Below are 25,406 nucleotides of genomic sequence, written 5' to 3' on the forward strand. Positions count from 1 at the left end.
CATCTTGTAATTTAATCATTTATCATTATGTGCTCTTATAATTCGTTTTGCGATTGTTAGTTTGCGATGCTCCTCACGGAAAGCGATCTCGTTTCGATATTGATAAAATCTCAAAAATATACGCGACCTCTCGGTTAGGTATCCGCGCGTAACAAGCTTCGACTTGTCGCCGCTTTGGCCACTTGCCTAATATTAATTAATTTAATTAATTAAATTTAAAAAAAAGTCCCATTTTCATGACACATTATGCACACAAACTGAACCAACCGTTTAATCGAACTGTATTCAATGGATAACATTCGTTTGCTTTTGCCCTCGTTTCGACTTTTAGTTTCCTTTACGCCGGTATACATGAAATACGTGTTTTTAAAATGAACATCTCTAAAAATTTTAAATAATACCGATACTTTTCGCGACAATCGAGAGAACATATTCGATCAATCCCGAACACAATCGCTTTATGCTTTTGCAGTTGGTGGCATATAATGGTATATTTGATCCATTTTTTGTTATATTACGGTAAATTTCAATAATTTTTTGGTATATAATGGTATATTTTAACTGTTTAATTAAGGGGGGCCTAACTGGACTAAGTTCGATTTTTTCGATACTTTCGCCTACGATATATTTTGAAAATGATCCGGCATATTTCTGAGCGGCTGACGGTATATCTGATCGATAAGTCCGCGGTCCTGCCAGCAGAGACACACACCTTGAAAATTGTATACGCTTCATACCATTTTCTAGTATTTTCCAGTATTTTTTATGTATGGACTCACCCTCTTGTCCAATGCACAATGTAAAAGTCGTGTAGAAGTACTATTTAAAGCCATATCCCAAGCCCCATCGAATTCTAATTCGTGATAAACATTGAATTCCTGATCGTTCTCCATCAAAATCTCAATTATTTCAAAATGTCGGTAAAAAGGCATGTCAAAAAGTGGATAACAGGCGGTTTTCACACTGGCGCTTCCATGGTGCTTCTATGGGAAAAGAAAGGCCAATCTTGTCAACAAAAGTACACATTTCCCCTTTAGGTGTCGCTTTCGATAATTACACAAAAATGTAGCTAATATTCAGCAAATGTGTAGTTAGTGTGTAGTTAACATGTGAAAACATTAGTTTTGTGGAAATTGTTGTTGACCGGGTTTACTTTAACCTTATTTTAAAACCAACCCGATAAAGAAATAATTTCGTCAGTATATTCCTGAGGGTCAGACGGTCACACTGCTGCTCTCTCCTGCAACGAACAAATGAGTCGTAATTTTGAATGGGCTATAATAAAGGGTATGGCCAACAGGCAAAAACAGCCAAGGAAAATTTCAAGGTTCCCACGAAACTCACCTCGCACGTCGCGTGTGAGGACAATATACCTTGAAGACAAAATCGGTTTTCACCTCCAAGGTATATTGGACAAATGGGGTGGATTTCACCTTGCATGCATTGCATATTCTGGGCGGTGTTGCCTGTTTTTCACACCCTCTTTTTCTTCCCATTAAGTAGTAAATGTGTAGTAGCCGTGTAGTTGCCGTGTAAGATGTAATAAATTAACATCCAACACCAAATGAAAAAATTACTTTATCGATAAGTCACACTGCTTGCCTCCGAAAAATTAAACATTAAACACGAATAAACGTGAAAAACGCACGCGCGGCGCATAATTATTTTTTCGTTTAGTGAAAGTGTAAGTAGTTGTGCCAGTGCTTCATGTTGTTGGTGTTGTTGCAGCGGCAGCAGCGCCCCTCTGTGCACAAATACACATACCACACGGACACGGGGGCCGCCGCCATGTTAAAATGGCAAAAAAGTTAGTCGTCGTCGGCATTCGATAAATAATCACACTCTCCAACAAAACGCACGCATACATATACGCATATACGAATCGAAAAGCGAATAAAAACGAATAATCCGCAAATACTCAATGGAAAAAAGGTGGAACTAAAAAAAAACGCCAAGTACAAAGTGCCAAAAAAAAAAAATACTTATGTATATGTATGCATATAGTTATATATGTATTGTACAACGTGAACAGCGAAAGAGAGACGCACGCGTTGTAAGTAAAAGTAATTAGAACGAGAAGCCTGTACAAAGCGGAGAAGAGTAGGCGAATAAGGTAGCAAAAGTGCCAGTGAAAAGCCATATGCAACTTTTTGTTTTTTCCAAATTTTTTTTTTTGGTAGGAGCAGGAAAGTATATGCGGAAGCAAGGTGTAGCAAATGGAAAAAGTCAGCAGAGCAGCGGCCGCGGCCTCTCTCTGCCCTCTGCGTGTGTGTTTGTGTGTGCGCGCGTGCCTTTGTGTGTGTGTGCGTGAGGCGGCAGCTAAAAGAAAGCAGTAAAAAAATTTAACGAAAAGAAATGTAGGAAAAATGTATATACCTAAAAATGAATAATCGTATATTAACAATTTATATATTTTTTTAAATAAATACAAATTCGGGGCGCTCGCCACTGTGTGCTTGTGTGTGTGTGTGTGTTCACTCTGCTCTCTCTCTTTTTTCACCCCATTCGTGCGCCTGCATATACATATGTGTGTATGTGTGTGTGTGGCTGCTTTACTTTTGTTAATTACAAAAAAAAAGAAAAAAACGTATTAAAGCGGAAGTTCTGTGAAGTGGTGGGGAGAGTGTTCTGTAAGCAGTGCAAATTCAGTACAAAATTCTACACGAAAATTGGAATAGCGTTACACAAGCTCCCCCGCTGCCGAAACTAAACTCTCCTTCTCTCACTCTCTCCCTGCCCCCGCCCCCGCCCCTGCCCATGCAGTACCCTCCCACTTCCTTATGGCGATAGGTGAACAAGTGTACATACGTGAGTGTCGCGTGTCCCCCGCCTATTTGTGTGTGTGTGCGAGTGACTTCAATGGTTTTTTTTTTTCGAGTGCTGTGCTGCAAAAATTGAATGAATAAATAAATACTACATGAAATTGTTGCAAAGGAAAAACAACAAACAAACACACGGACAGGCACACACACTCCGCTCCGCTCTGCTCCGCGCCGAAAGCGAATGAACATAAAACTGCAATTGACGACGTTGCTGCCAATGCCTATGGCCTGCGCTGACGTCGCCGTCACCGTCGCCGTCGCTGCACAGTGGAGCAAAGTCAGGTGAGTCGTAGCGCCAGGAGCGCATTCTGAAGGAGCGCAGTGTCTTATCTTGGGTCAGGGCGAGGGAGAGGGTATTCCGATTTTGACCAGATATTTGCAGCGCAGTGAAACATAGTCATCGCCTTTTTTCTTTTGCTTCATATATGACGTTTATGTTTGTAGCTATGTGGTTTGTCAGTTGCAACTGTCATATTGGATCATTATGTCATTTGGGAATGAAACAAGTCTACATACACGGCATGACTAGGCGGATTAGTAAAGCTTCCCTGAATGATAGCATATATAGCATATAGAACGGTGTTTCTGTTGTGGTAGCCCAGCAAAGGGGCAAGACAATCATCTACTCTTTGGAGCTGATCCGCTAAACGGATTCATTTCATGTCCCCCAAATGATCTCACACAGAATCCTCAAACAAGTGTTCCGACTGTTGCCAATGCTTTTGATTTCAGTCTTCATTCCGACTGTACATTATTTATGAGTATTGTCACGTGATCTCACGAGGTATCTCTCAGGGTAATCCCCAAGATCCTACATTTTCGAAATCATAATATTCTCTCTCCAAACGGCAGCGGCATGGACGGGGATTACTCATGGAGATGGAGGAGGTGGGTCGGGCGGTCGGTCTGTCTGTAGTGGGTTGGGGCCCATCGTACGAGTAATTGATGATATTTATTTGTGACCCACTGTGCCGCCAGTGACGGATAGCCGGGTGCCGGCAATGCGGCGATGATTCCATAATGAACCGTACGGCGCGCCGGTCGAAAGGAATTTCAATTAAATAAAATGAAATTTTGTGCGAAAATTCTTTGTGTCGCGTTGGCTTTGATTCTTGTTGTTGTTGTTGGTGGTGGTTGGTGGTGGTGGTGGTGCACCCTCATCATTATTCTGGTTGCAAAGTGCAATTTTTGGATTGAAAAATGACATTGAAAATGACTCTAAGACAGACAGAACCGCACAAAAGAAATACGGAAAATACTTGTGCTACAAGTCCTACAGAGAACTATGGAAAAGTCCCCTTCAAATGAAAGGGATCCCCGATAAAGGGATAATCTAATCAATTGGTAGGCAGTCCCATTCTGGTCTTTGTTATTTATTACAAGTCACGCGTGAAATTTGATGGCAAATGAAAGGGGGACTACTGCATGCAGGCCATGCAACGAGATAGAGAGAGAGAGAGGGAGGGAGAGAGAGAGCAAACCCACGCCCACGCCACACACATACATCGGTATGAAGTCATGCCAAAAGGTTGAATGCCAGAGTTGTCAACTTCCTGTGGCGGCACACAGACACGTGTGTGTGCACACACAGTCAAACAGAACGAAAGAGAGGGAGAGCTAGAGAGAGGGAGATGGGGAGAGCCGAAGAGCATGGCCTGGCAACCTATTACGGAATTATTTAAAACAAGTTTCTTTCGGGCTCTTTTCTGCTCTGCTTTTCTTCCACACAGCTGTTTGTGTCCTACCAATACAGATGCAAGCACATGGTGTGTATGTGTGTGTGTGTGTGTGTGGGCCGTTTCGTTAGCAACACTGCCCAGGCTGCGCGTGCCAGAGTTGTCCTTCGCCTGCGCGTGACATTCCGATACTTTGTACACAATTTTATCGATTACCGCATAGCAGGAGCCACCCAGCAGCCCCAGCAGGAGCCCCCAGCAGCAGGAGCAGCTGGTGGTGGTGCAGCACCACCTGGCCATTTCATAAAGATGTATATAAAAACAATAATCTGGTTATTATTTTCATATACCCATTCAATGCTCCTTTCTTTAAGGATATCGGGGGCATCCCCAACCGAACCGAACCGAACCGAAGCGAGCCGAACCGACACACGACGAGGCGGCGGCTACCCTGTGCCACAGCGTGGCGCACTAGTTGCGCCCCCACTGCAGGCGCAGCAGCAGCCACATTCCGCCTGGTGCCAGTCAAAGCTGGATGGGATGCCTTAAGTCTGATGCGGCGTCCTTGCTGTACTTGACCCCCCCCCACCACCCCCTTTGTTTCGGGCACTCGGTGTTTGCTTTCTTCCACGAGGCAGTGCCTCATTGTCGTCGTGTTTCGTCCTCGTCATTGTCGTTCGCCGCCTCGTAGGGGGGGTGCTCCCAAAATCAATGCGATGATTTTTCTTGCTACACAAATTTTACGCTGGGTCTCTCTGACGTTTTTGTGTTTTTCGCTACTTTTCACACAAAATATTTGGCGAATTTTTTCTGTGCTTGTGTGTGTCGTTTTCCTGTGCGGCAATCAGCTGTTGTTGGGGCACCAGCACCAGCAGGAGGAGCTTACATAATTGTGTGTCACGTGTGTCTTTTTTGGGGGGGTGCTGCTGTGACGCTTGCCTCTGAACTCTGAACTCTGCTGACTAACGGGGCATTTCTTCATGCCGTCACGTGGTTAGAGCGGCAGGATACACTGCTTAACACTTGTTAAGTGGTTAACTGCTTGTCGAACGATTTATTTTGTTTTTTTTTTGCTTGTGAAATTTTATGATAATTATCTAAAAACCTGTGAATCTCCAACTGCTTTCCTTTTTTTTAAGTGCAATGATTTTTTTGTGTAACAATTGGAATACGGGTGTAAAGTGTCTTAAGAATTCATTCGTGAAAAGGCTGGGACATCGATGGAAGGATTCACAGAAACCCGCCGTAAGTTGGTTGGAAGATTATCCAAACCAGGGCTCAACAGCTGAGATCCTGATGATCAGCTGACACTGACCAGAACGGTGAAAAGAGCCCACCAAAGAGAATGAGTCCGCCCAAACGTGTAATCTATGAACGATTCTATCGCTATCTACTGATAGAATTAACCTGGTATTCCTTTGTGTGTGTGTGTTCGTTTTCGAAACAAAAGAATAAAGTGCAAATATAAAGATTTAAAACTCCGCTACTCATTCCATGCGATAAGATTATGATGGGCTTTCGGGTTGGGCTTGGGGTGGCGGTTGGGGGGGGGCTGTTCGTGTTCGGTTCGACTTCTTTGTTGCTTAATATACATAACATACATATGTACGTACACATGTACTATATTTATTTCCATGAAATTACGTAGTTTTACCTTTGTTTGTGGCTCTATGGCCCAGCTCTTGCGTTTCGAAAAGTGTTTGGTGTTTGGTGTGATTCAGAATCTTTTTTTTGATAGTCGGGGATGGTACTCAACCGTAGTAAATAGTTTTAGCCGCTTAATTGGTGGCTAGTCAAGTCTAGTGGAAACATTTTATCAACAGCTGTTTTTTGTTTTTTTTGTTTTACAGACAGCTGTCGATCGAGTGGGGTAGAAGAAAGAACAGGCTTGGGAATGGAAGTCCATTAGTCCGTTCGAAATGTTCGGAAAGTGCAATGGGCAGCAATTTCTTTGGAAAGTGATTGGCGGGGAAGCAGTGCTCTTGATGGTTTACTGTAATTGTCAAGCAGTTCACTTTAAGAGCAGCAGTTCTGCAGTCCAAGATCAAAGCGCAACGTGTGCAAGCAGTGCCAAGCAGTAGACACACTAAATCAATAGTCAGTAGTTTTCATATATTTGTTTTTCTTCGTTTTGCAGTCTCTTTCGCTCTCTCTCTCTCGTCCCTTGGGAACCAAAGTCCTCTTTAGGATGAAAGGATGAGAATGAGAACCCTCAAAAACCCAAAGAGAAAACACGCAAAGGATTGTGGCACCTCCTCCTTCTGTTGTGGCACCTATTGGGCTGCTGATTGGGGCGCGTGTATCAATAAATAAAGCAACTAAAAATACGTGTGAGAAGCACGCGAAAATAGCCGGCGCGAAGAGAGTGGAATATGGCCAAAAGCCGAGAGGGTAGAAAGTAGACGTGGAGGGGGAGGTGGAGGTGGTGGGCCCGAGGAATTTGTGACGTGCGGAAAAGAAGCAGCTTTCAGTTTTTGTTGCTGCGGGGGCGAGTACCCAATGGACCCGGCCCCCCTTTTTTTGTCTAAAAATAGAAACCAATTGGCGACAACAAACAGATATTCGGGAGGGGGGAAAGAAAGAGCGGGTGGGGATATGGTATATGGAGATAGAGGTGAAGTCGCTTCCTCACGGGACAGCTCTGATGGACATTCGATTGCCACAGTGCCGGGAAATCTGTGAAATATCTTTGGAATCAAACGAGTTCTTGCCCTGATCCTTTACTGCCTTCCTTAGGAGCTTTGGGCCTTGAACGAATCTTCATCATAGGCTGCCATGAATGCCTGGACTCCTGGGCTGCAATTAAATTGTTTTCGAATCGGTTTTGGGTTTCCAGTTGCCAGAAATAATATTGATTTGAAGCTTTATTGATCGATAAACAAACAAAGATAGGCGACAGCATGGGGGTTCCCCCTATTTGTTTATAGAGAAAACAAATAAGGGCACGCTTTGAGTCGCGAGTGTGGCAGGGGCCTCAATTTTCAGTTTGGTGTTCGATTTCAAAGGCTTACCCTTTCTCTCTCTCTCCCTCTCTCTGTTTCTCGCTCCCTCTCTCTTGTCAAAAGATAGAGCCAGAGAGCTTTCCCACTCGTGCAGACCTCTTCCTCATGCGGCATCTGTGGCTGCTGCCAAAATGTTTGCCTTGACGCTTTTAACCTTGATGGATACACCCAACACCCCTCCCCTACCCTCCTACCCCCCCAAGCCCCTGCTGTTTGACAGCAAATGCCATAGCATACTTTTTGGAGTGTCCTTCTCCCCCCTCCCCACTTCTTTTGTGCTGTTTCAAGCGCCCAGTGTCGCCTTGACTGGGCATTGATTTATTTTTGTTGCGGTTTTTTTTTGTGTGTGCCTTGCCCCACACTCCCCACCATCCTGGGCGGACCCCAGCGGTCGATAATTGATAGCCATCCGCATAGCTCTAGCCTTCCCCCCATTGATGATGGAATCCCCCCCATTTCTGGGGGAAATTAGCAAAAAAAAAAAATGCCTTGTGGGATGTCGTTTGTGTTTATTTTTTATTTTAAAAACAAAAACAAATTGGGGCACCCGTTATATTTGAAATAATTAATTTTTGTATCAAGAAAATATTTGTTTAAAAATTATTTCCTTCAAAGAAATTTTCGGTTTTAAAAATTGTTTGCTTTTCAAATCCTTTTTTTATTTTGTTTGTCTTTTTTTGGTTTCTTTTGTTAGTAGGATATAGTGTTTCCCTTCCTTTATACCCATATCAAATGTCGGGACTTTAAGGGCCCCCAAAAACTTGGCCTGACGGGACGCCCAAATGGTCCTCCTCCTTCATTAGAGAAGGAGCATGTCTGTCGTCCTCGCATACCCTCACACATGTTTAGTAGCGTTGTCCTGCTAAAACATCCAATCCTCGAAATGGAACTCTACCATAGATCCTTAAACATATATCTGCGCATTCTACCGACTTTTGACGCCTCTTCCTTCTTCATTTGGTTCAGAAATAATGCGCTTGATATTAAATTGATTAATATTGATGTATACCTAATGCCCAGTAACAACAGCATTCTAATCTAGTACACGACATGTATTTTGTTTATGGGTTCTCCAGCATTCTCTTTTGCACTTTTCGCCTGTGCGTCGCGCGACCAACGGATGATCTGCGTGTGTGTGTGCGTGTGTGAGCACTGCTTCTTATCGTGCGCCAACCACCGGCTCACTCGCTTCGATCGCTTGCGCCGATATAAGTCCACGACGATCCAAAACTTGTCCATATAATTTAGAGATATAATATATATGTTTTGCACCACGAAAACCCCCGACGATTGTCATTTTCATATACCTTCATCCCCTTCTAATTTGATTTTAGTGGCTAGTGTTGTTTTAGTGTTGGAAAGTGTGTGCTTACTAATGATTTAGTGATGATAACTCACGATAAAATTCTTGTGGATTGCTTCCATAAAATCAAATCAAAATCCCTTCCTCCCTTGCCCTCTCCCTCTCTCCTGCCCTTAACACCTGTATGGTGTGGGGGGAAGGGGGTGGTCTGGTGACGTACGACCTTCGCCTCATTTCACTTCGTTTTTGCACACATTTTTCTTTGGTCAAATTTTGAATGAGAGCTAATTGAATGAATGGAAATGTAAGCTATGGCTGTGTGTGTGTGTGTGTGTGTGCACACCTACACAAAGGGTGGTGCAGTGGTCGGTAGGCTAGGGGGAGGGGGTGGGGAAACGGGGACTTTGCGGCATTTGGTTTTTGTGGGTCAAATGGCTGCCGTCGTCGTCGTCGTCGCATGACGACAGCGCGTCCTCGTCGTCGTGGTGTCGCCATTGTTGCTGTCTCGCTTGCTCTTTACTTTGCGTCCCCCCCCCCCCCCCCCCCCCCCCCCCCCCCCCCCCCCCCTAGTCCCTTCTTGGAGAGTGCTGGCCCTGCCGCCCCGCCGTTATTGTCCCTTTTTTTTGGCATAGAATTTATTGCATGCAGTTTTTTGGGGCCGCGGCCGGCTTTTGCGTGGTTGAGAGTCATAAATTATGTGCTCTCTCTCTTTGCTGTGTGCTTGCCCTCTCTCTCTGTCAGTCTCTTTGGGAGCTTTTGTTGTTGTTGATCTATTTAAAAATGAAATGGTGTCATTGTCAGGCGGTCGCTTGCAATTGGCACACGGCCCATGCCGCTCCGTGCTCTCTCTCTCTCTCTCTCTCTCCACTCTCTGGGGAGGGGAATGTACACAGACAATTAGGGAGCCACTCAATCAGCCTGCCTTCCGACCGTTTGGTTCGACGCTTAATTGAATTGTTGGTGGTTTTTTGCTTTTGCTTTGTTTTGTTATCCTTTTAATATTATTACTCCAATTATTTTAGCGATAAAAGCTCGAGGGAGGGGGCTCGAGCCCCCCATATGGATCGACCAATTTGAGCCACGCCCAAGCAGGGCATAGACAAAGGCCCATCCCCCCCAGCCCCCCCTACTACTACGCCACTGCACTGCACTGACTGACAGTCGGTTCTTTCGTTTTGTTTTCCTTTTGCTCATCTTCTTACTCTCTTCTTCTTTCACCTCCCTTCGGTCTTTTGCTTTGATTAACATCTGTTTGTGAATTACCGTCCAATTTATTGCCTTAACACGAGAGAGGGAGACCCAAGACACACAGAGAGAGAGAGCGGGAGAGGGTAGCCACCAAGCATTATCGAAACTTGCAAAAGAATCAATCCTAAATACATTTCAAATGGAATTATGCTAATAATACATATTTGCACTGCTTACAAACTGCTTTCAACAAAGAAATGCCCGCGCATGTCGTGTGCATGACTAGGCACCATGCCATAGGCCTGCATTTATGGGGGAAAAAGCGGTTCGGAACACTGCTTTGTGTTATTTTTAAGCATATTTCGCTCCTACTAACTGCTTTAGTCTCTAAAATCCAGGCATATCGCCTCGACTGGTCTCTAAGGGGATTTAAGTCTTCGAGTGTCATCTCCAATACATCAAATATATCGATATATACATATGTATATGTACCTGTTTATATACATCAAACTAAATGCCAATTTCTTGTTCTCTTTTGCTCTAATTGCAGGTTGGACGCCGCCCCATGCATAGCGTACTCTCTGCTTCCGCTTGAAGTGGATGTGTGTGTTGCCAAAAAAGAGAGAGAGAGAGAGAGCAGCAGTAATAACAGACTAACTGCAGTTGAATCGCGTTTGTGTTTGTGAGTGTTGTGCAATTTGAAAGAGAAAGAAGAACAAATGAAGGAACAAAAAAGCGACAATTAAAATAATCGCCAAAAACGTGCCATTGAAAGAAGAAAGGAGAAACGAGATAGTTTTCTCTGTGTGTGGGTGTAAAGAGGAAGCAGTGCAGCAGCAAGCAGTGTAGCAACAACAACAACAACGACAGGAAGACACGTGACGTGACGCGCGCGCGAGTTTTTCGATTTGTTATTTTTTGTGTGTGTTTTTGTGCTGTGTGTGTTTTTTATTGTTTTACTGGTATTTTTTCATATGTATATTTATTATGTTGTTTCCAGCCGTTTAACAGTTACAAATTCTTTGATCCTTTGACGAGTGTGTCTGTGTGTGTGTGTAAAAACAACAAAGAAAGAAGCAAGAAACAATAACAGGAATAGGCAATAAAAGAATAGTCAAAAGCCAAAAGACAACAGACAAAAAGTTCGTGGCATGCCAATGGCCGTGCATTGCAGTGGAACGAAGAAGCAACAGCAGCAGAAGAAGAAGAAGCAGTGGGAGCAGTAGGATCAAGCAGTGCACAAAGCAGTGGATGCAGCATCACCAACAGGAGCAGCAGCAGCAGCAAAAAAACAACAGCGTGTGGCAACGAGAGAGAGAGAGTGAGAGGGAGAGAGGAAAATAATCAATTGTGAATATTGGGGAACCCCCCCTCCCCCGAACACTTCAACACACAAACACGCTCCTTACTCCTCCACCATCCGATCAGTTTTTTTGTGCGGACGGACAAGGCACAAGTCCATTGATCGAAAAAAGCAGGGCTTGCCCGCCATCTTAAGAACAACCGAACAACAGCCGGGATATTTTATTATTGGAAAAAAAAAACAGCAATTAAAAAGTGTGTGTGCGAGTGAGTGCGAGAGAGAGAGAGCAGGTGACAGCACACAGCAATATAAGGAGAAAGGAGTAGCAGCAGCAGCAAAGAGGCAGAAGAGAGCAAGCAGCGCTGCGTCACGATGAGCGGACGTCCAAGAACTTCCTCCTTTGCCGAGGGCAACAAACAGTCACCGAGTCTGGTGCTGGGAGGCGTCAAAACATGCAGTAAGTACCCCACAAAACTCGATGTATATCACCTCCCCCTGGTACTCCATCGACCATCGACCATTATAAGAAATAATCATAATCAGTTCTATTACAAATGAGATCATTCTTTTGCGGGGAGCATTCGTTTTTGAAAACTTAGATCTTTAGATCGTTGGTTGTTTAAGAGTATTTTCCCATAACATCCTCCGCATAGCTCACCCCCTTGCAGGCCACACAGAATCCTTTTGACTGTAATTTTCCTTATAAAGATGGGACACTATCCCTCATAACGACTTCTGCAGGAGTTGTCGCGACGAGGAAGAGGAGGAATCAGTCCCCCACTTCTTCTGCCACTGCCCGGCCCTTGGAAATCGTCGTCTTCGGATTCTCGGGGCCGCTTTCCTTACGGACATTTCGGACCTGTCCGAGATCAAACCAGGGACCTTGTCCAAATTCATCCAAGCCTCCGGAAGGGACTGCCCTTAACCTGCAGTAGTCTGCTCTCAATGGATTTCTTATAGGTCCAAGAGAGCTTGCTGGGGCGGGGGTTTTTATCAAAGTCCTATATTTGCGATCGATGAGCCTCTTTCTTCCTTCTTTGTTTATTGTTTGTTTAGGTCTTTTGAGGGAAGTACTGAATAGTACCTTCAGAATTATGTATCTTGTAAGTTTTTCCCAGTGGATTTTCCTAGATTTTTGCTATTTAGGATAATTATTCTTAAGGATATGAGACAATTTGTGATAATCCACCGTTCAAAAGTGTGTGATTCAACCTTCACCACTGTAGATCTTGTCCTCTCATAGACACATAGCCTCTATACCTTGCCTTAAGATCGCTAGATGTATTTTGTACCGTTGAATGCTGTGATTGCCCGTTCTTCATGAATGCACCTGCGAGTATCGTGCAATGGATTGCAATTCCCAGACTGCCCAAAAGTGTGCTACACCACGCCACACACTTGTACCACCCATCCACCTGCATCGCATCCCAAATGCATTCAGAGAAGCAGTTCCCAAAACTTCGAAAAAATGCGAGAAACTAACAATTATGGAATATTACTATCTACCTAAAAGCTATCCAGATCCATTGATAAACCAATTCTTTATTGGGATTATCTATGATACGACACAGAATCTTCCTGCTGTTCGTTGGAATGGCATGGCATAGAAATGGTAATACCCAATCTTCTTGTTTTTCTAAAGAAACTCAGCGATTGCCTTGTTTTTTTCTTATCAGCGAACGAATGTGCGCCCACCTGTGCGGCCCACTGTCGGTATTCGTCCCCGATACCCTCACACGCACACAGATACGCTCGCATAATGGTGTGTATTGGTACAAGGTGAGGTACAATCTATCTCTTAATCAGTAATCTGTTTTTTTAGTCACTCTCTCTCTCTACCTCTCTGTCCGCTGTCTCAATATCATTTTCGGTGTGCTCTCTCAATCTCAATATTTCTCTAGCCGCTCGCTCACATTTGCCAATTTGCCGCTTGGCGTGTGGCTGGCACAGTGGTATGCAGATGCAACCGGTCCCTCTCCGCTCCGCTCCACTGTGCAGGCACGGCACCAGATACATCATCATCGTCGCCGCATGGCGACTGCGGCGAGCAACGACTACGGCGACGACGTCGAGTGACGCGCATGCCAGCACACTCACACACAGACACACACATGCCCCGCACAGCGGTTTTCACCTCACGCGACCTGCTGCCTCGTACTCGTTTTCTCGGTTTCCTCTCTCTCTCTGTGCGATGTGCTCTCTCTCGCGCCATGAGACGGCTTGGCTCTGGCCGCCGCTCTTCCTTACCTTGCTTTGATACGCCTTGTGGTTACTTCGGCCTCCTCTGGCTGTGTCTCGCTCTCTCCGTTCGGCTGTGCAGCCGCTCTCGTCGCCTCATTGTGTGTTCGTGTTCTGTGTTCTGCCTCTCTTGCTGTCACTGCATACAGTTATAGTTGTCGCTGTTGCCGTCTCCCTCGATCTCTGTGGCTGTGTGCGTGTTGTTGTTTTTCGAAGCGAAAACGGCACGAAATTTTAGTAGCGCTGATGAAACGAAAAACTGAGCATTTGCGGACAACGAAAAACTTACAGAAATGTTTTTGTGCTAACTTGGCTGGGGTTTTGAGAAAAGTTTGTTCTTATCGCACAATAATATCGATACAACATAACCCAGAATCGTATATATCGATATATCAAGTGTATACTAAACATCGCTAGCCGCCCGAGCCGAGAAACACAACGCGGATTAAATGAAAACGCGCGCGTTTCCAACTTCCATTTAAACATTTAATTTTTTTTTTAGTTTTCACGCTCAGGGCATCCCGTGGCTGCACCGCAAGGCGGTTCTCCGTTTGTGTGTTATTTGAAATAATTTTATTGAGCGAACAGTGTGTGTGCGTGTGTGTGTGTGTAAACGGTTTTCCTGTTCACAAAATTGTGTTATTCTTTTTTGTTTTATTTGCGGGCTGTGTATTCCCCTGCTGGCCCCCACGCCCCAGCGCTCTCGTGAGCGCGCGCGTGTTTTTGCCTGTTCGTGCTCTCGCGTTCTTGTGTAAGTGTGTGTGTGTGTGTGTGTGTATAGGTGTGTGCCCGACGGTGCCCTACAGGACTGCGCTGCTGGCGCTGGCCCGCTGCCGCTAACACAGTTCTCGGTCTCGGGACCGAGCAGAAAAACAAAAAGAAACGAAAAGAAAATAAAAGAAACCCCATTCACGAGAAAGAGAGAAAGAAGGTCAGCACAGCTCGCCACCCACCCTCCCTCTTGGACAACACCCGGCGTATCACCCCCCGTACCGGAGCAGCAGCAGCAGCAGCAGCGCAGTGGCGTCGCTGCCCAGCGTATTTCTGTTCTTTCGTTTCTACTGCTGGCTGACGAAGGCGTCGAGCATGTTGGTCAATCGCAGTTCGCTGTTCGAAGGTAAAAGAGAAGAGAAGAGAAGTGTGGTTGGAAGGGGAAGTTCGGGGTGGGGTGGGGAGTGGCGGGAGAGCCCCAAAGAAACCCTACTCTCCCCACTGTTGGCAAAAAGCAAAGCCAAAAAAAAAAAACATGGGCAAAGTGTCTAAAGACAAGGTGAGGCACAATCTCTCTTCGCCCCGGCTTATGACTTATTTCCCGCAACAGTTCCCGAGGATTGATTCTCGGTTGTCAAGCATTTCCCTTGATTATCCCACGACAAATACTCACTATAATAGGAAAGATCTGTGGAACGTCCGTTTTGCAACAATCTGCGCCTTCCAATCTCCCCTTTTTCGAGCTACTTTTGGTATCTTACGATCATTTGCCAAAAACATGCCTTTGGAAAACACATAATGCAGAGAAAAGCATTACCTTGTCTAAAGACATCTTTTGCCCAAACACACACGCACACACAGAAGGGGAGAGAGAGAGAGAGATGTGGCCGTGTGCGTGAGTGCAAAAACAGTACAGCAGGCGACGAGTCCGAGATGAAACTCTCTGGGCACCGGGGCTCTCTCTCTCGCTCGCTCTCTGGCAAAGCATCTAAAAATATCAGAATCGAGCACAACATTTAATTAATATTTATTAATAATTTAGCAAACAAAAAGAAATTGGTTCATAATCCAATTTGTAAAAAGAAAGAAAGTCTGGCTTGGGGATATAGTAATCAAATGTGGTCAGCACTTTGACTCCGTTTTAAATTCAATTAAAACAACGTAAATTGAACTGCCAAAAGTAAATGGAATGGCATACTGGCTGGCATACACAGTAAATAATTAAGGGGGAGGTGGAAGTGGAACGAAAAGGTTAGCCCCGAAGACCGCATCGGGGGATCGATGCCCAACACCCCCCCACCCGGACAGCTCTGATGGACATAGTAATTCCATTTTGATTAAATCCAAGGCTGAGTGAAGTTTGCTTCAATTATCTTTGAAATTAAACCCTGACCTACGACCCGATCCTGGGTATTTAGAAGCCTTTGGCATTGGTTTCGAATTAGTTTCGATTTAGTTTAAAGTCGACTGCAAAACGAGAAGGTACATAAAAGCCAAAGTTAATTCGAAAAGATCCATTGTTTCAATGGCAGGTATATGGCATAACCTTTTAGAGCAAATACTCAGCGAAATACTATGTGAGTGACGGCAAACTAAGAAGCGACCGAGCGTCCATACTACTCGTAAAAAAATGGGGATAGGGTTTCGGGTTTCCAGAGATCGTGCCATAAGAATAATATACAATCCCCGCCGCACCCCATCCATTGGGCATTCTGCTGAGTCCACAGAATGCAAGGGACTCGTAAGCTGGAAATATTCCCTCGTAGATCCCGAACCAGATACATTTTGTATAAAAATAAAGGAACGCAGAATAGATTTATTTTGTAGAGATGATGGACCCCCGTTTTGGGTTGTCGTTATCCAGAGAATCTTTAATCGATTTATTTGCAAGTTTTATCGAATATTAACACACATTTTAGCTACTGGCTTGTGTCTCTCTCTCTCCCTCCCTCTCTCTGTCTCTATTTGGCCTTGAATTTTCTCTCCTGGAATGCCAAAAACACCACCCTCAACCCCCCCGTGATCTGTGCGTGGCCATGCCTGGCGTGGGCGTTCGTTCTGCTGCATCTTTCTCTCTCTCTGTCCGTCTTTGGGCCATTGCATCTCTCCCTCTCTCTTTCTGTGCACACCTCTCGGCCATTGCCTCTCACTTGTTCTCTTTTTCTTTACGGTCTTGATTCGCAGATCGTGCGTTGAATGCGCTGTCTATCCTCTCCGCTCCCCGCCTCTTCTCTATCCTCTGCTTGCTGCTGCGTCATCGACATCGCGGTCGCTGTTGCCGTCGTCACTTGGCGTAAACAAGATAATGACCCACATAGGCGAGAGAGAGAGAGAGAGAGGATGAGCAGGTGGTGAGGTGAGGTGATTAAGACCATGAGAGCGGGAGGCGTGTGTGGGAGAGAGGGCGCGGGCACGGGCGCGGGTGAGCGCATTCCAAGCGTCAAAGCGAGCGGCGCAAATGCAGCGAATTTTTGCTGCCGACAGCGCTGCTTGCGTATCTCTTTTTTTGCCGCTGCTGTTCATCAAATATTTATGTAATTCGTGGATACCCTTACCGATAGAGAGAGAGGTCGAAAAAATACCACAATCGATGGACGAAACAATCCATGCATTCGTTTATAAATTTATACGGCGACCCCCCAAAGCTTTTAGGTGTTTCTAAAGATCTATAAACTTTGACCACGATCCAAAATTGAATGTTTTTTTTTGCGCTTGACAAGAAAAGCCACAAAATTCCCAAGAAAATGGGATTCTGATACTTTGGAAATGATGGGCTGCTCCCCAGACAGACTTCGTAGAACCGATGCCATTTATTTTGTTTCACGATCCTCAGAGATCATTCGAATGGACCCAAGGACCCCATCCCTGTATAGGGAATTCATTGTGGAAGAGTCCGAGAAAGACCTATTCCGTTTCGAGCTAACATTCCGATCAAGAATCATAGATCTTCCAGTGTATCCTAAGTTTACGAATCCCTGGTCTCCCTTCGCCTATGGGACATTTCTACAACCAATCAACAAGGAATGTAATAGGCATTTCATGCTTTTTATGCCAAAATTTTCGTCAAACAGTTCTGTAAAAATTTCCACATATAATACCATAAAAACAACAAAGATACCAAAAAAACTGAGCCCAAAAGCAACCAGAATGAGCGCTAACCATCACAATCGAAAGATGGGCAAAATGTATCCGGAACATAGGAAGAAACCGATACAGACGGCACAACCGGTGCAGCCGAACCATTCGCTGGAGCCGATGCAGGATCAAACGGTTCAAATACCAGCGGCGGTTGTCGATGGCACCAACCCCAATGCCCACAAGGCGGTGACGGCCAAAGTGCGTGATATGAAGCTGAAGATCGGTGAGGAACCATCGGGTTCCACCAAATTCGGGGGGACAATGTTGATCAAGACTCCGGAGGACAAGAGTGTCGATAGATCATTCTTTGAGAAACAGTTTGGGCAGTTATTGAACAGTCAGTGTCCCCTGTCCCCCCCAATGCATAACCATATATTTCCAATATTACGATAATCATGTTTCTCTTTCTGTTTCTTTTTTCTCTCTTTTCAGGTAAGTTTGAAGATCCCGTTTTTTATGTGTAATCTATTAACCGCAATCGAATGGTATATCGAAGGGTAAGCCAGCGAAAGTCTATGTTTAGAAACTACCCCCCACACACAAACCCCCCCGCGTTTGGAGATATTCTCCATCATTTTTGTGTATTTTTAAGACCACTTTCCATGGATCTATGGCTTGAACATCGCTTTGTACTATTAAGAAATTAATTTTTAATTATTATTTAAATATTAGCTTTAGTCTTTACTCCGAAAAGATAATTAAAGGATCTGTTTTTGGGTAGATCTCGCTCTCCCTCGCACTTATTGTGGCTTGTATGAGGTGACGTTTGTAAATATCCTTACCCTTGAAAAGCCTCGATAAGGAATATATATCTTCGGACTCGTACCCTCGTCTTTAGGGCTTCGCTTGCGCTGCATACTTTTGGGCGGCCCTCAATAATGCGGTCGGTCCCCCTCCCCCACAAACAGCAGAGAGAGCGAGAGAGAGGTTACACTTTTGGGGTCGTCATGCATGCCCTCTCTCCCTCACACCCACTCGCATCTTTGTCGTGTTGAATCATCGGCAGACGATGCCGCCGCTCGGCTGTGGCCGTCTGTTACCTAATTTTTGCATAAGTCGACGCACAGACGGACGCCACGCCGTTTACCGGTGCAGCCAGAACACGGAGAGACAGACAGACAGACAGACAGGCAGACAGATAGCGGCATGCACTGCTTGCAAATGAGCTTTTTTCTTGGGCGAACTATAAATTCTTGCCCGCTCTCTCTCTCTACCTCTCTCTCTTCGTTTTGCACTCTCATTTTGACGTGTGAGCGCCAGCTCTCTTCTCTCTCTCGCCCACCTGGGGATCCATGTTTATCGGCTCTTCAGAACGTTCAATGCTCCGACACGAACACTCACGCACACGCACACGAACACATGCAGGTATATAAATGTGAATTAAACGCACACGAACACCCAAAGTGCATTAAAATAAGGTGAAGCTGTCCACAGACAACGCTCTCCTCCCCGTACGGGGTGCTATATAAATATTTTCGGGATTATTATAAGAGAACCCCCCTGAGAGGCATGAAAACCTATTAGAGATCTACCAAAAATAGTTGCAATCGATTAATGTGCGAAGCATAGGGGCCTAATGGTGGCAAAAATGTATATTATTCGGAATATACAATTATTTTTGCAAACAGCTGATTAAAAGTTTTTGAATGAGGGAAAAAGGTAGAAAATCGATGGTTATCTACAAAGATATGATGCATGGCTGAATATAATAAATAATGCAAAGCGCCAAGCCTCTCTCTTTCCGAACACTCCTAAAGAATAGTCTGCTTCTGTAAATGGTGAAAAATCCATTCTCTTTGATTGTTTTTCAGTGAGAATGGGCGAAGGATAGGGGCCTAGTGGTGGCAAAAATGTATTTTATTCGGAATATACAATTATTTTTTTGCAAAGAGCTGATTAAAAGTTTTTGAATGAGGGAAAAAGGTGGAATATCGATGGTTATCTACAAAAATATTATGCATGGCTGAATATAATAAATAATGCAAAGCGCCAAGCCCCTTTCACACCATTTTCCTGTCTTGTTTGTCTTTTTCTCTCTCTCCGACCCTTCTGCTTCTGTAAATGGTGAAAAAATCCTTTCTCTTTGATTGTTTTTCGGTGAGAAACTCGCCTCACCTTGCACAAATACACCTTGCGCACGTCCCACACGCTCTCACGCACGCACACAGTCGCGCACGCATTTAGCGCCAGCTGCGCTGCTTTTGCCGACGCTGACGTTGGTCTGCCGCTGCTTTTGCTGGTGGAGCGGTGGGGCTTTGCCTATGGTTTTGGTTTTTGGCTCTTCGTCCCACCGAATCGTGTTTCAATCGTGTCGCATCTACCGAGCAAGCGCCGCGCACTTTCCACCGTCCGCTTTGTATCGTTTCGTTTCCTTCCATTTCGTTTCGTTTCACATCGATTTTGCCCCCCCCCAAAAAAAAAAACTAAAAAGAATCCGAAGATAAAGAAGAAGCAGGGCAAACACCAAAGTGTAATACAAAAATCACAATTTTTTGTTTTTGTTTTTATTATGTATTTTGTTGTTGTGACATACATATGTGTGTGCATAGTTTTGTGGGACAGTGTAATGTCCCACTAATCACAAATTCCATCAAACAATTCAATTTCCAAAAGTGCCCGCTGTTGTTGTTTTTGTTGTGGAGAGAAAACGATAAAAAAAGAAAAAAAAAACCAAATTAAAATGTTTAAAATAAATTTAAAAAAAAAACCAAAAGAGCGCCCCCCTTATACGAAATGGTTTCAATGGATTGTGAAATTTGCAGGCGATCAGCGATAGAGAGGGTCTCAAAGGGGTCTCCAAGGGGTCTGAAAGGAGTCCCAAAGGGGTCTCCAAGGTGTCCCAAAGGTTCTTTTAAGATCATCAATGGGTTTTATGGTCTTGTAAAGAGAGGATCGCCTTCGAAGGTTGGAAAATCAGAAATCCACTTGGGGTATTCTTTCGAATCTTCTGGAATGCGAGGGATTGTACATCTGGATGGATCTTAAGATAATGCTGGGAAAGAATATTCCGTAGAACCAAGAAGATGTTTCCACTCTGTTTACTATGGCTTCGCGTGGTGAAAGAGAATCTTCTGGAAAGAGAGCTCTCTCTTTGGTAATCTTTTTTTTTTTTTTGGTCTTTTGAGGGTCTATATTTCTTATCTTAATGCCACCCACACACACACACACACACACACAGACGCTGTAATGCCACAAGCAACACACAAAATTCATCAATGGAAAAGTTTTTTTTTTTTTTTTGCAATCTCTCCGTCTCTCTCGCTCGGTCTTTGGTTCCCATCTGACTCTGACGGCAACAAGTGGTGAGACGGCGTCGTCTTCAAACCAGTTTTTTGCTGCGGCTTTGCGGCTGCGTCTGCGCGCTAATTGGTGCTGCTGGCGGCTCTCCCCCTTTCCCTCCCTCTCTCTCTCGCAAGCACTCTTCCCATTGCCCGCTCTTCTCCTTGCCTCACGATGATGCCACGATGATGTGTATCGCAACCTAACTCAATTCAATTCCTCTTCCACACCCGCAGGCCCCTCTATTTTCAAGCTCTGTTCCCAGCTTTAGTGCTGCTCCCCTTTCCACCCTCCAGCAGTCCCCTTCGGCTTTGACTTTTTATGGACGTCAGTGGCGGGTCTGGGGTCTTGTTGTTGTTGTTGTTGTCTCTTGTACGTGCATGCAATTCCTTATTTGCTGTGCGACAATGTTGAAATATGCACTCCACACACACACACACACACACACAGGCACTCATAGGCTATCTGTGTGTGTGTGTGTGCATGGGCCAAAAGTGAATTATTCATGTTGCTGGCAATACCCTTTGCCGCAGGAGAGGGTATATCAAGCAGAATATCATCTTTATTCAATGATTCGCCACAAACGAAACCCCTGGGGAGCGGATAGAGAGATATGCCCCATAGATGCCACCGTACGTTGTCTTTTCATTGCCTCAAAAGGGTATCAAATGCTTCGGTTAGCCGGAATTCCTTTCGACAGCGTCTGACTATGCCGCTTGGCCAGTGGAAAATTCCCAAAAAAAATTCGCATGAACTGTGCCGGGGACGGGCCCGGGGCCGGGGCCGGGCAGCACTCTGCAGCGGAATTCTTCCCCTTGCCCCCATGCCCCCTGCCCCTTACCCTACTCCTTTTGCAGAGCGCCAGCTAGAGGCCTCCCCGCCGCCGCCTGCCCCTCGCTGAGGCGTGGAGTGTGTGGTGTGCCCCCGCCTGAGGCAGTGTTACCCCGTTGCTCTTGCGCGCTCTTTCGCTTCAGTTTCTTTTTGTATTTCTTATAAAAATAGCACAGACGAAGAAATATTTGCACACTCACACAAACGCACACAATGTACACTTTCGAGAAAGAGAGAGAATGAGAGAGAGAGAGGGGGGACATGTGCTAATTTTCTTGTTCGTTTTGTTTAATTTTTTTCTTGCGTTTGCTTTTGTTTAGTTTTTCGCCAATTTGTAGACGCCGCTGACCTCCTACTAGGCGCCCCCCCCCCCCCTACCTCCAATTGGCTGCACAAATTGTCCCTAAGCGAATGGACACACCACTGCGGCCGCCAAGAGAGAATATGGATGGGCATTTACCGTTGCGCGATCGCTCTTCGAGTGGAGTGCCACCCCCGCCTTAAATGTGTCAATGGTTCAAGGCAGTCGAATGAAGAAAGAGCAAGAGAGAGAACGAGAGAGAGAGAGAAGCACCAAGTGAAAGCTATCTTTCTCTACTACTCTCTCTGGGAAAGCTCCCCTGGAAAGCTTTTTGGAAGCCAAAAATGCAGCAGCCTCTGCTCTCTCTTATGCTCTCATCTTTCCGCTCATCTCAATACCGATACCGATACCGATTCGATCTTGTTAAATGCAGCTGCGTCTGGTTATGTGCGTGTTTAATCTTGAATCTTGAATCTTTATTCGATTCGGCTCTCGCCAGCTTACTGCCTGCCTGTCACGCGTTCCCCCAGAGAGCCTCCTCGTTCTTGGAGCAGAGAGAAAGAGAGAGAGAGAGAGAGTGACTTGGAAATCTCCTCACGTATTTGTTAATTTATTTACATACATATATGGTCTTAATGACGCTCTCGATATGACGCGAAAACAACAACAAAACTACGGTATTTAATTGGTCTGACAATTTCTCACGCCCATTTTTGGGGCTGCCAAATAAGGACGGGGGATCGTTGGGCTCACAGACAGACCGATCGACAGACAGAGACGAATGCCGGGGCATTTTTGGTAACCAGAAATGTCGTTCGACAGAAATACGGAATACGGCCAATGGCACAAAAACCAGTGCAGCCCATTAATAAAAAAAAAAATACACAGTCATAAATAATGCTTCCCCGATATTCAATTTGCCCGCGATTGGAGTGTGGGGTGTACTGTACAGTGCGATACAAAAAGTAATGATCCTTAAAGTAAATCAATAGAAAAATAAATGAAAAACATAATTTATGTTTTTATATGTTTTCGCATATGTTTTCGTTCAAAAGATACTTTAAATTTAATCTTTAATTTTTAAATTAAAACACTTTTAAAAATAAAAAAACTTTTAATAATTAAAAAACTTTTCAAAATGAATAAATAAAAAACTTAAAAATTAAAAAAATAAAAAACTTTTAAAAATTAAAAAAATAATAATTAAAACACTTTTTTAAATAAAAAAAATTAATAGAAATAAAAAAAAAATTAAAATTAAAAAAAATATATAAAATATATTTTCAATTTGTTTTTGTATTTTTCATTAAAAATGGAATGCAATTTATTTTAAAATCAAACAAAATAATCATTAGAGAGCGTCTGATCGATAATTCATCGAAATGTTTGATAATTATCGACATTTCGCATTTAGTAGCGAAGGAGAAAGGACAAAGAAGGCACGAGGCACATCGAATTTAGTATCGGCTTTGCCATCGATCAGTTATCGATTCACCTATGGACTCCGATTAAACCCGATTTGAATACTAGATTTAAATGGGAGCCATAATAAGGCCAGTGCTTCGTATAAAACCGATTAAATTAAATACCGATTAATACTTTTGGGCGAACGACCTTACCATTTCGAACACGCACTGTACTCGATGAGAGACATGTCTCATACAGCAACCTGCTGCCTCGCGATGCGATGCTATTATCGTTCAATTAACAATTCCTTTTGTTTACCTCAATTTGCAATAAAAAAAAGTAATGCCAACAATAACGATGACAATACGTGGATGGGGCAGAGCCTGAGGCAGGGATATGTCGTCAGGCAGGCAGGCGAACGGAAACAATGGCCACACGACGCAATACGACATGACACGAAGCGGTATGGGTGACCGATGAGCAATAAAAATCCACACCCAAAATACTCGAAAAAACACGCGCTGTTCCATTCCATTTTGTTGCGGGAAATCCCAATGCCCATCCTTATCAGCGCTCCATTTCTTCTGATTCTCTCACACAAAAAAAGGCAATCTTTCATTCTGTTGGAACGGAATCCAACCCATCCATGCGCGCCTTGGTAAATCTTCCCCAGGAGGAGCTTCGCTTTTGTGGGTTCTCCCGTATTCGCAGATTTTGGTCTGTTTAGCCTACAATTGAGTGTGCAACACCCGCAAAAGCCCATGTTATGGGTAACAGAGATCTTTTTCCGATTTCCGAGCCACATTCGAGGTTCGAGGAACGTTCTGAGTCGCAGCTAAGGCAGCGGCTCTGCCCCTCCGCCAGAGGGCACACACTGAACGATGAAGAGTTCGTGAAAGGGAGAGAAGGGAAGGGCGTGGCGTGTTCACTCCTTCTGGCTATAAAAATGAACCGATCTGACTCAGGTTCGGCAATCTGCTAGACATGGGCCCACTCTACGATTACTCTTCGAGAATCGGTTAGAAAAGGGCACATACTACGTTGCTCCATCAATAGTTCGGAGCGCCAATTTGTGATTCTTCAAAAGTGAAGCGGAAAGAACCGGAGACTGCCTGAATATATTAATGGGACTAATTGGACTTTAAATGGAAATGTCATCGAATCGAATCGGATCGAATCGGTTCTCGGATGTATGGTTCCGTCTGATTTCGCGGAAGTTCTATTAATTTATGCCGGAATGTGGATATGCGGAAAGACATTTCACCTTTCTCCCTCGCTCTCTCACTCCCCTGCCCCGCCCCTCTCTCTGTGCCTTTTGCCACAAGCAGCTCCCAGATCTAGATTGTATAGCATTTAGTTGACTTGACCTTTAGCGGTTTGCAACACACACACACTGGATACGACGTTTTGAATTCGGCTTTGGCTTTGGCTTTGCCTATTTGCGGTTCTTTTGACGGTGTTGGTGGTGTTGGTGTTGGCGTGACGTGACGTGACGTGGCGCGCCGAGGCCAGGCCAGTAAGCCAGGCCGAAACCAGTCGGTGGCTCCTGCAACTTGTGCCACCTGCCACTGAAACCCCACAGCGCAAGGCCGTTTATCGACCGCTGACCGCTGAAGGCTGGAAAGAAAGAGTAAAAGAGTATAGCCTTGCCTTTGAGTTGTCTTTCGGCTACTATTTTCGAATTTAAAATAAATAATATTACAAACAAATAATAAGAAATTTAATAATAATAAAATAAATAATTATAAAATCAGTAACAATAAAATAAATAAAAATAAATTTAATAATAATAAAATAAATAAAAATAAATTTAATAATAATAAAATAAATAAAAATAAATTTAATAATAATAAAATAAATAAAAATTACAAATAATAAATAAATATAATAATAAAATATTTGCATTTTATTATTTATTATTATTATTAAAAAAATAAATAGAAATAAAATAAACAATAATAAAATAAACAATAATAAAATAAATAATAAATTTAAAAAATAATAATAAAATAAATAAAAAGAAATTAAATATTTTCAAAATAAATAGAAACATAAATGGTTTCTGGTTTGTTTTAAAACACATTTCCATTTAGTCCTTGGGCCACAATATTTTAATCATTCAAATATTCCCTTACAAAAAGGGTATACGAAAAGCAACACACAAAAAAAGAAACAAATCAAATTAAAAGCCTTTTGAAAACATTTTG

General features: G+C 44.0%; 1 protein-coding gene across 6 annotated transcripts in view; it reads left to right on the forward strand.

The window, feature by feature from the left end:
• Positions 1-1,557: 1,557 nt before the first annotated feature.
• LOC108156039 (protein kinase shaggy) overlaps positions 1,558-25,406 on the forward strand; it is a 53,305-nt gene continuing 29,456 nt past the window's right edge. Inside the window, exons 1-2 of one of the 6 annotated variants that reach the window (XM_033391490.1) lie at positions 1,558-1,684; positions 10,992-11,751. In XM_033391490.1, the coding sequence (XP_033247381.1) occupies positions 11,667-11,751 (85 nt within the window). In that variant the 5' untranslated portion in view covers positions 1,558-1,684; positions 10,992-11,666. Of the gene's footprint in view, positions 1,685-1,963; positions 2,054-2,097; positions 2,114-10,991; positions 11,752-14,069; positions 14,650-17,668; positions 17,719-25,406 lie in introns of those variants that run through there. The other 5 variants (XM_017287310.2, XM_033391496.1, XM_033391493.1 and 2 more) reach the window with 5 other exon arrangements.

The sequence above is a fragment of the Drosophila miranda genome, chromosome XL, assembly GCF_003369915.1.
Source record: "Drosophila miranda strain MSH22 chromosome XL, D.miranda_PacBio2.1, whole genome shotgun sequence".
Classification (NCBI taxonomy): domain Eukaryota; kingdom Metazoa; phylum Arthropoda; class Insecta; order Diptera; family Drosophilidae; genus Drosophila; species Drosophila miranda.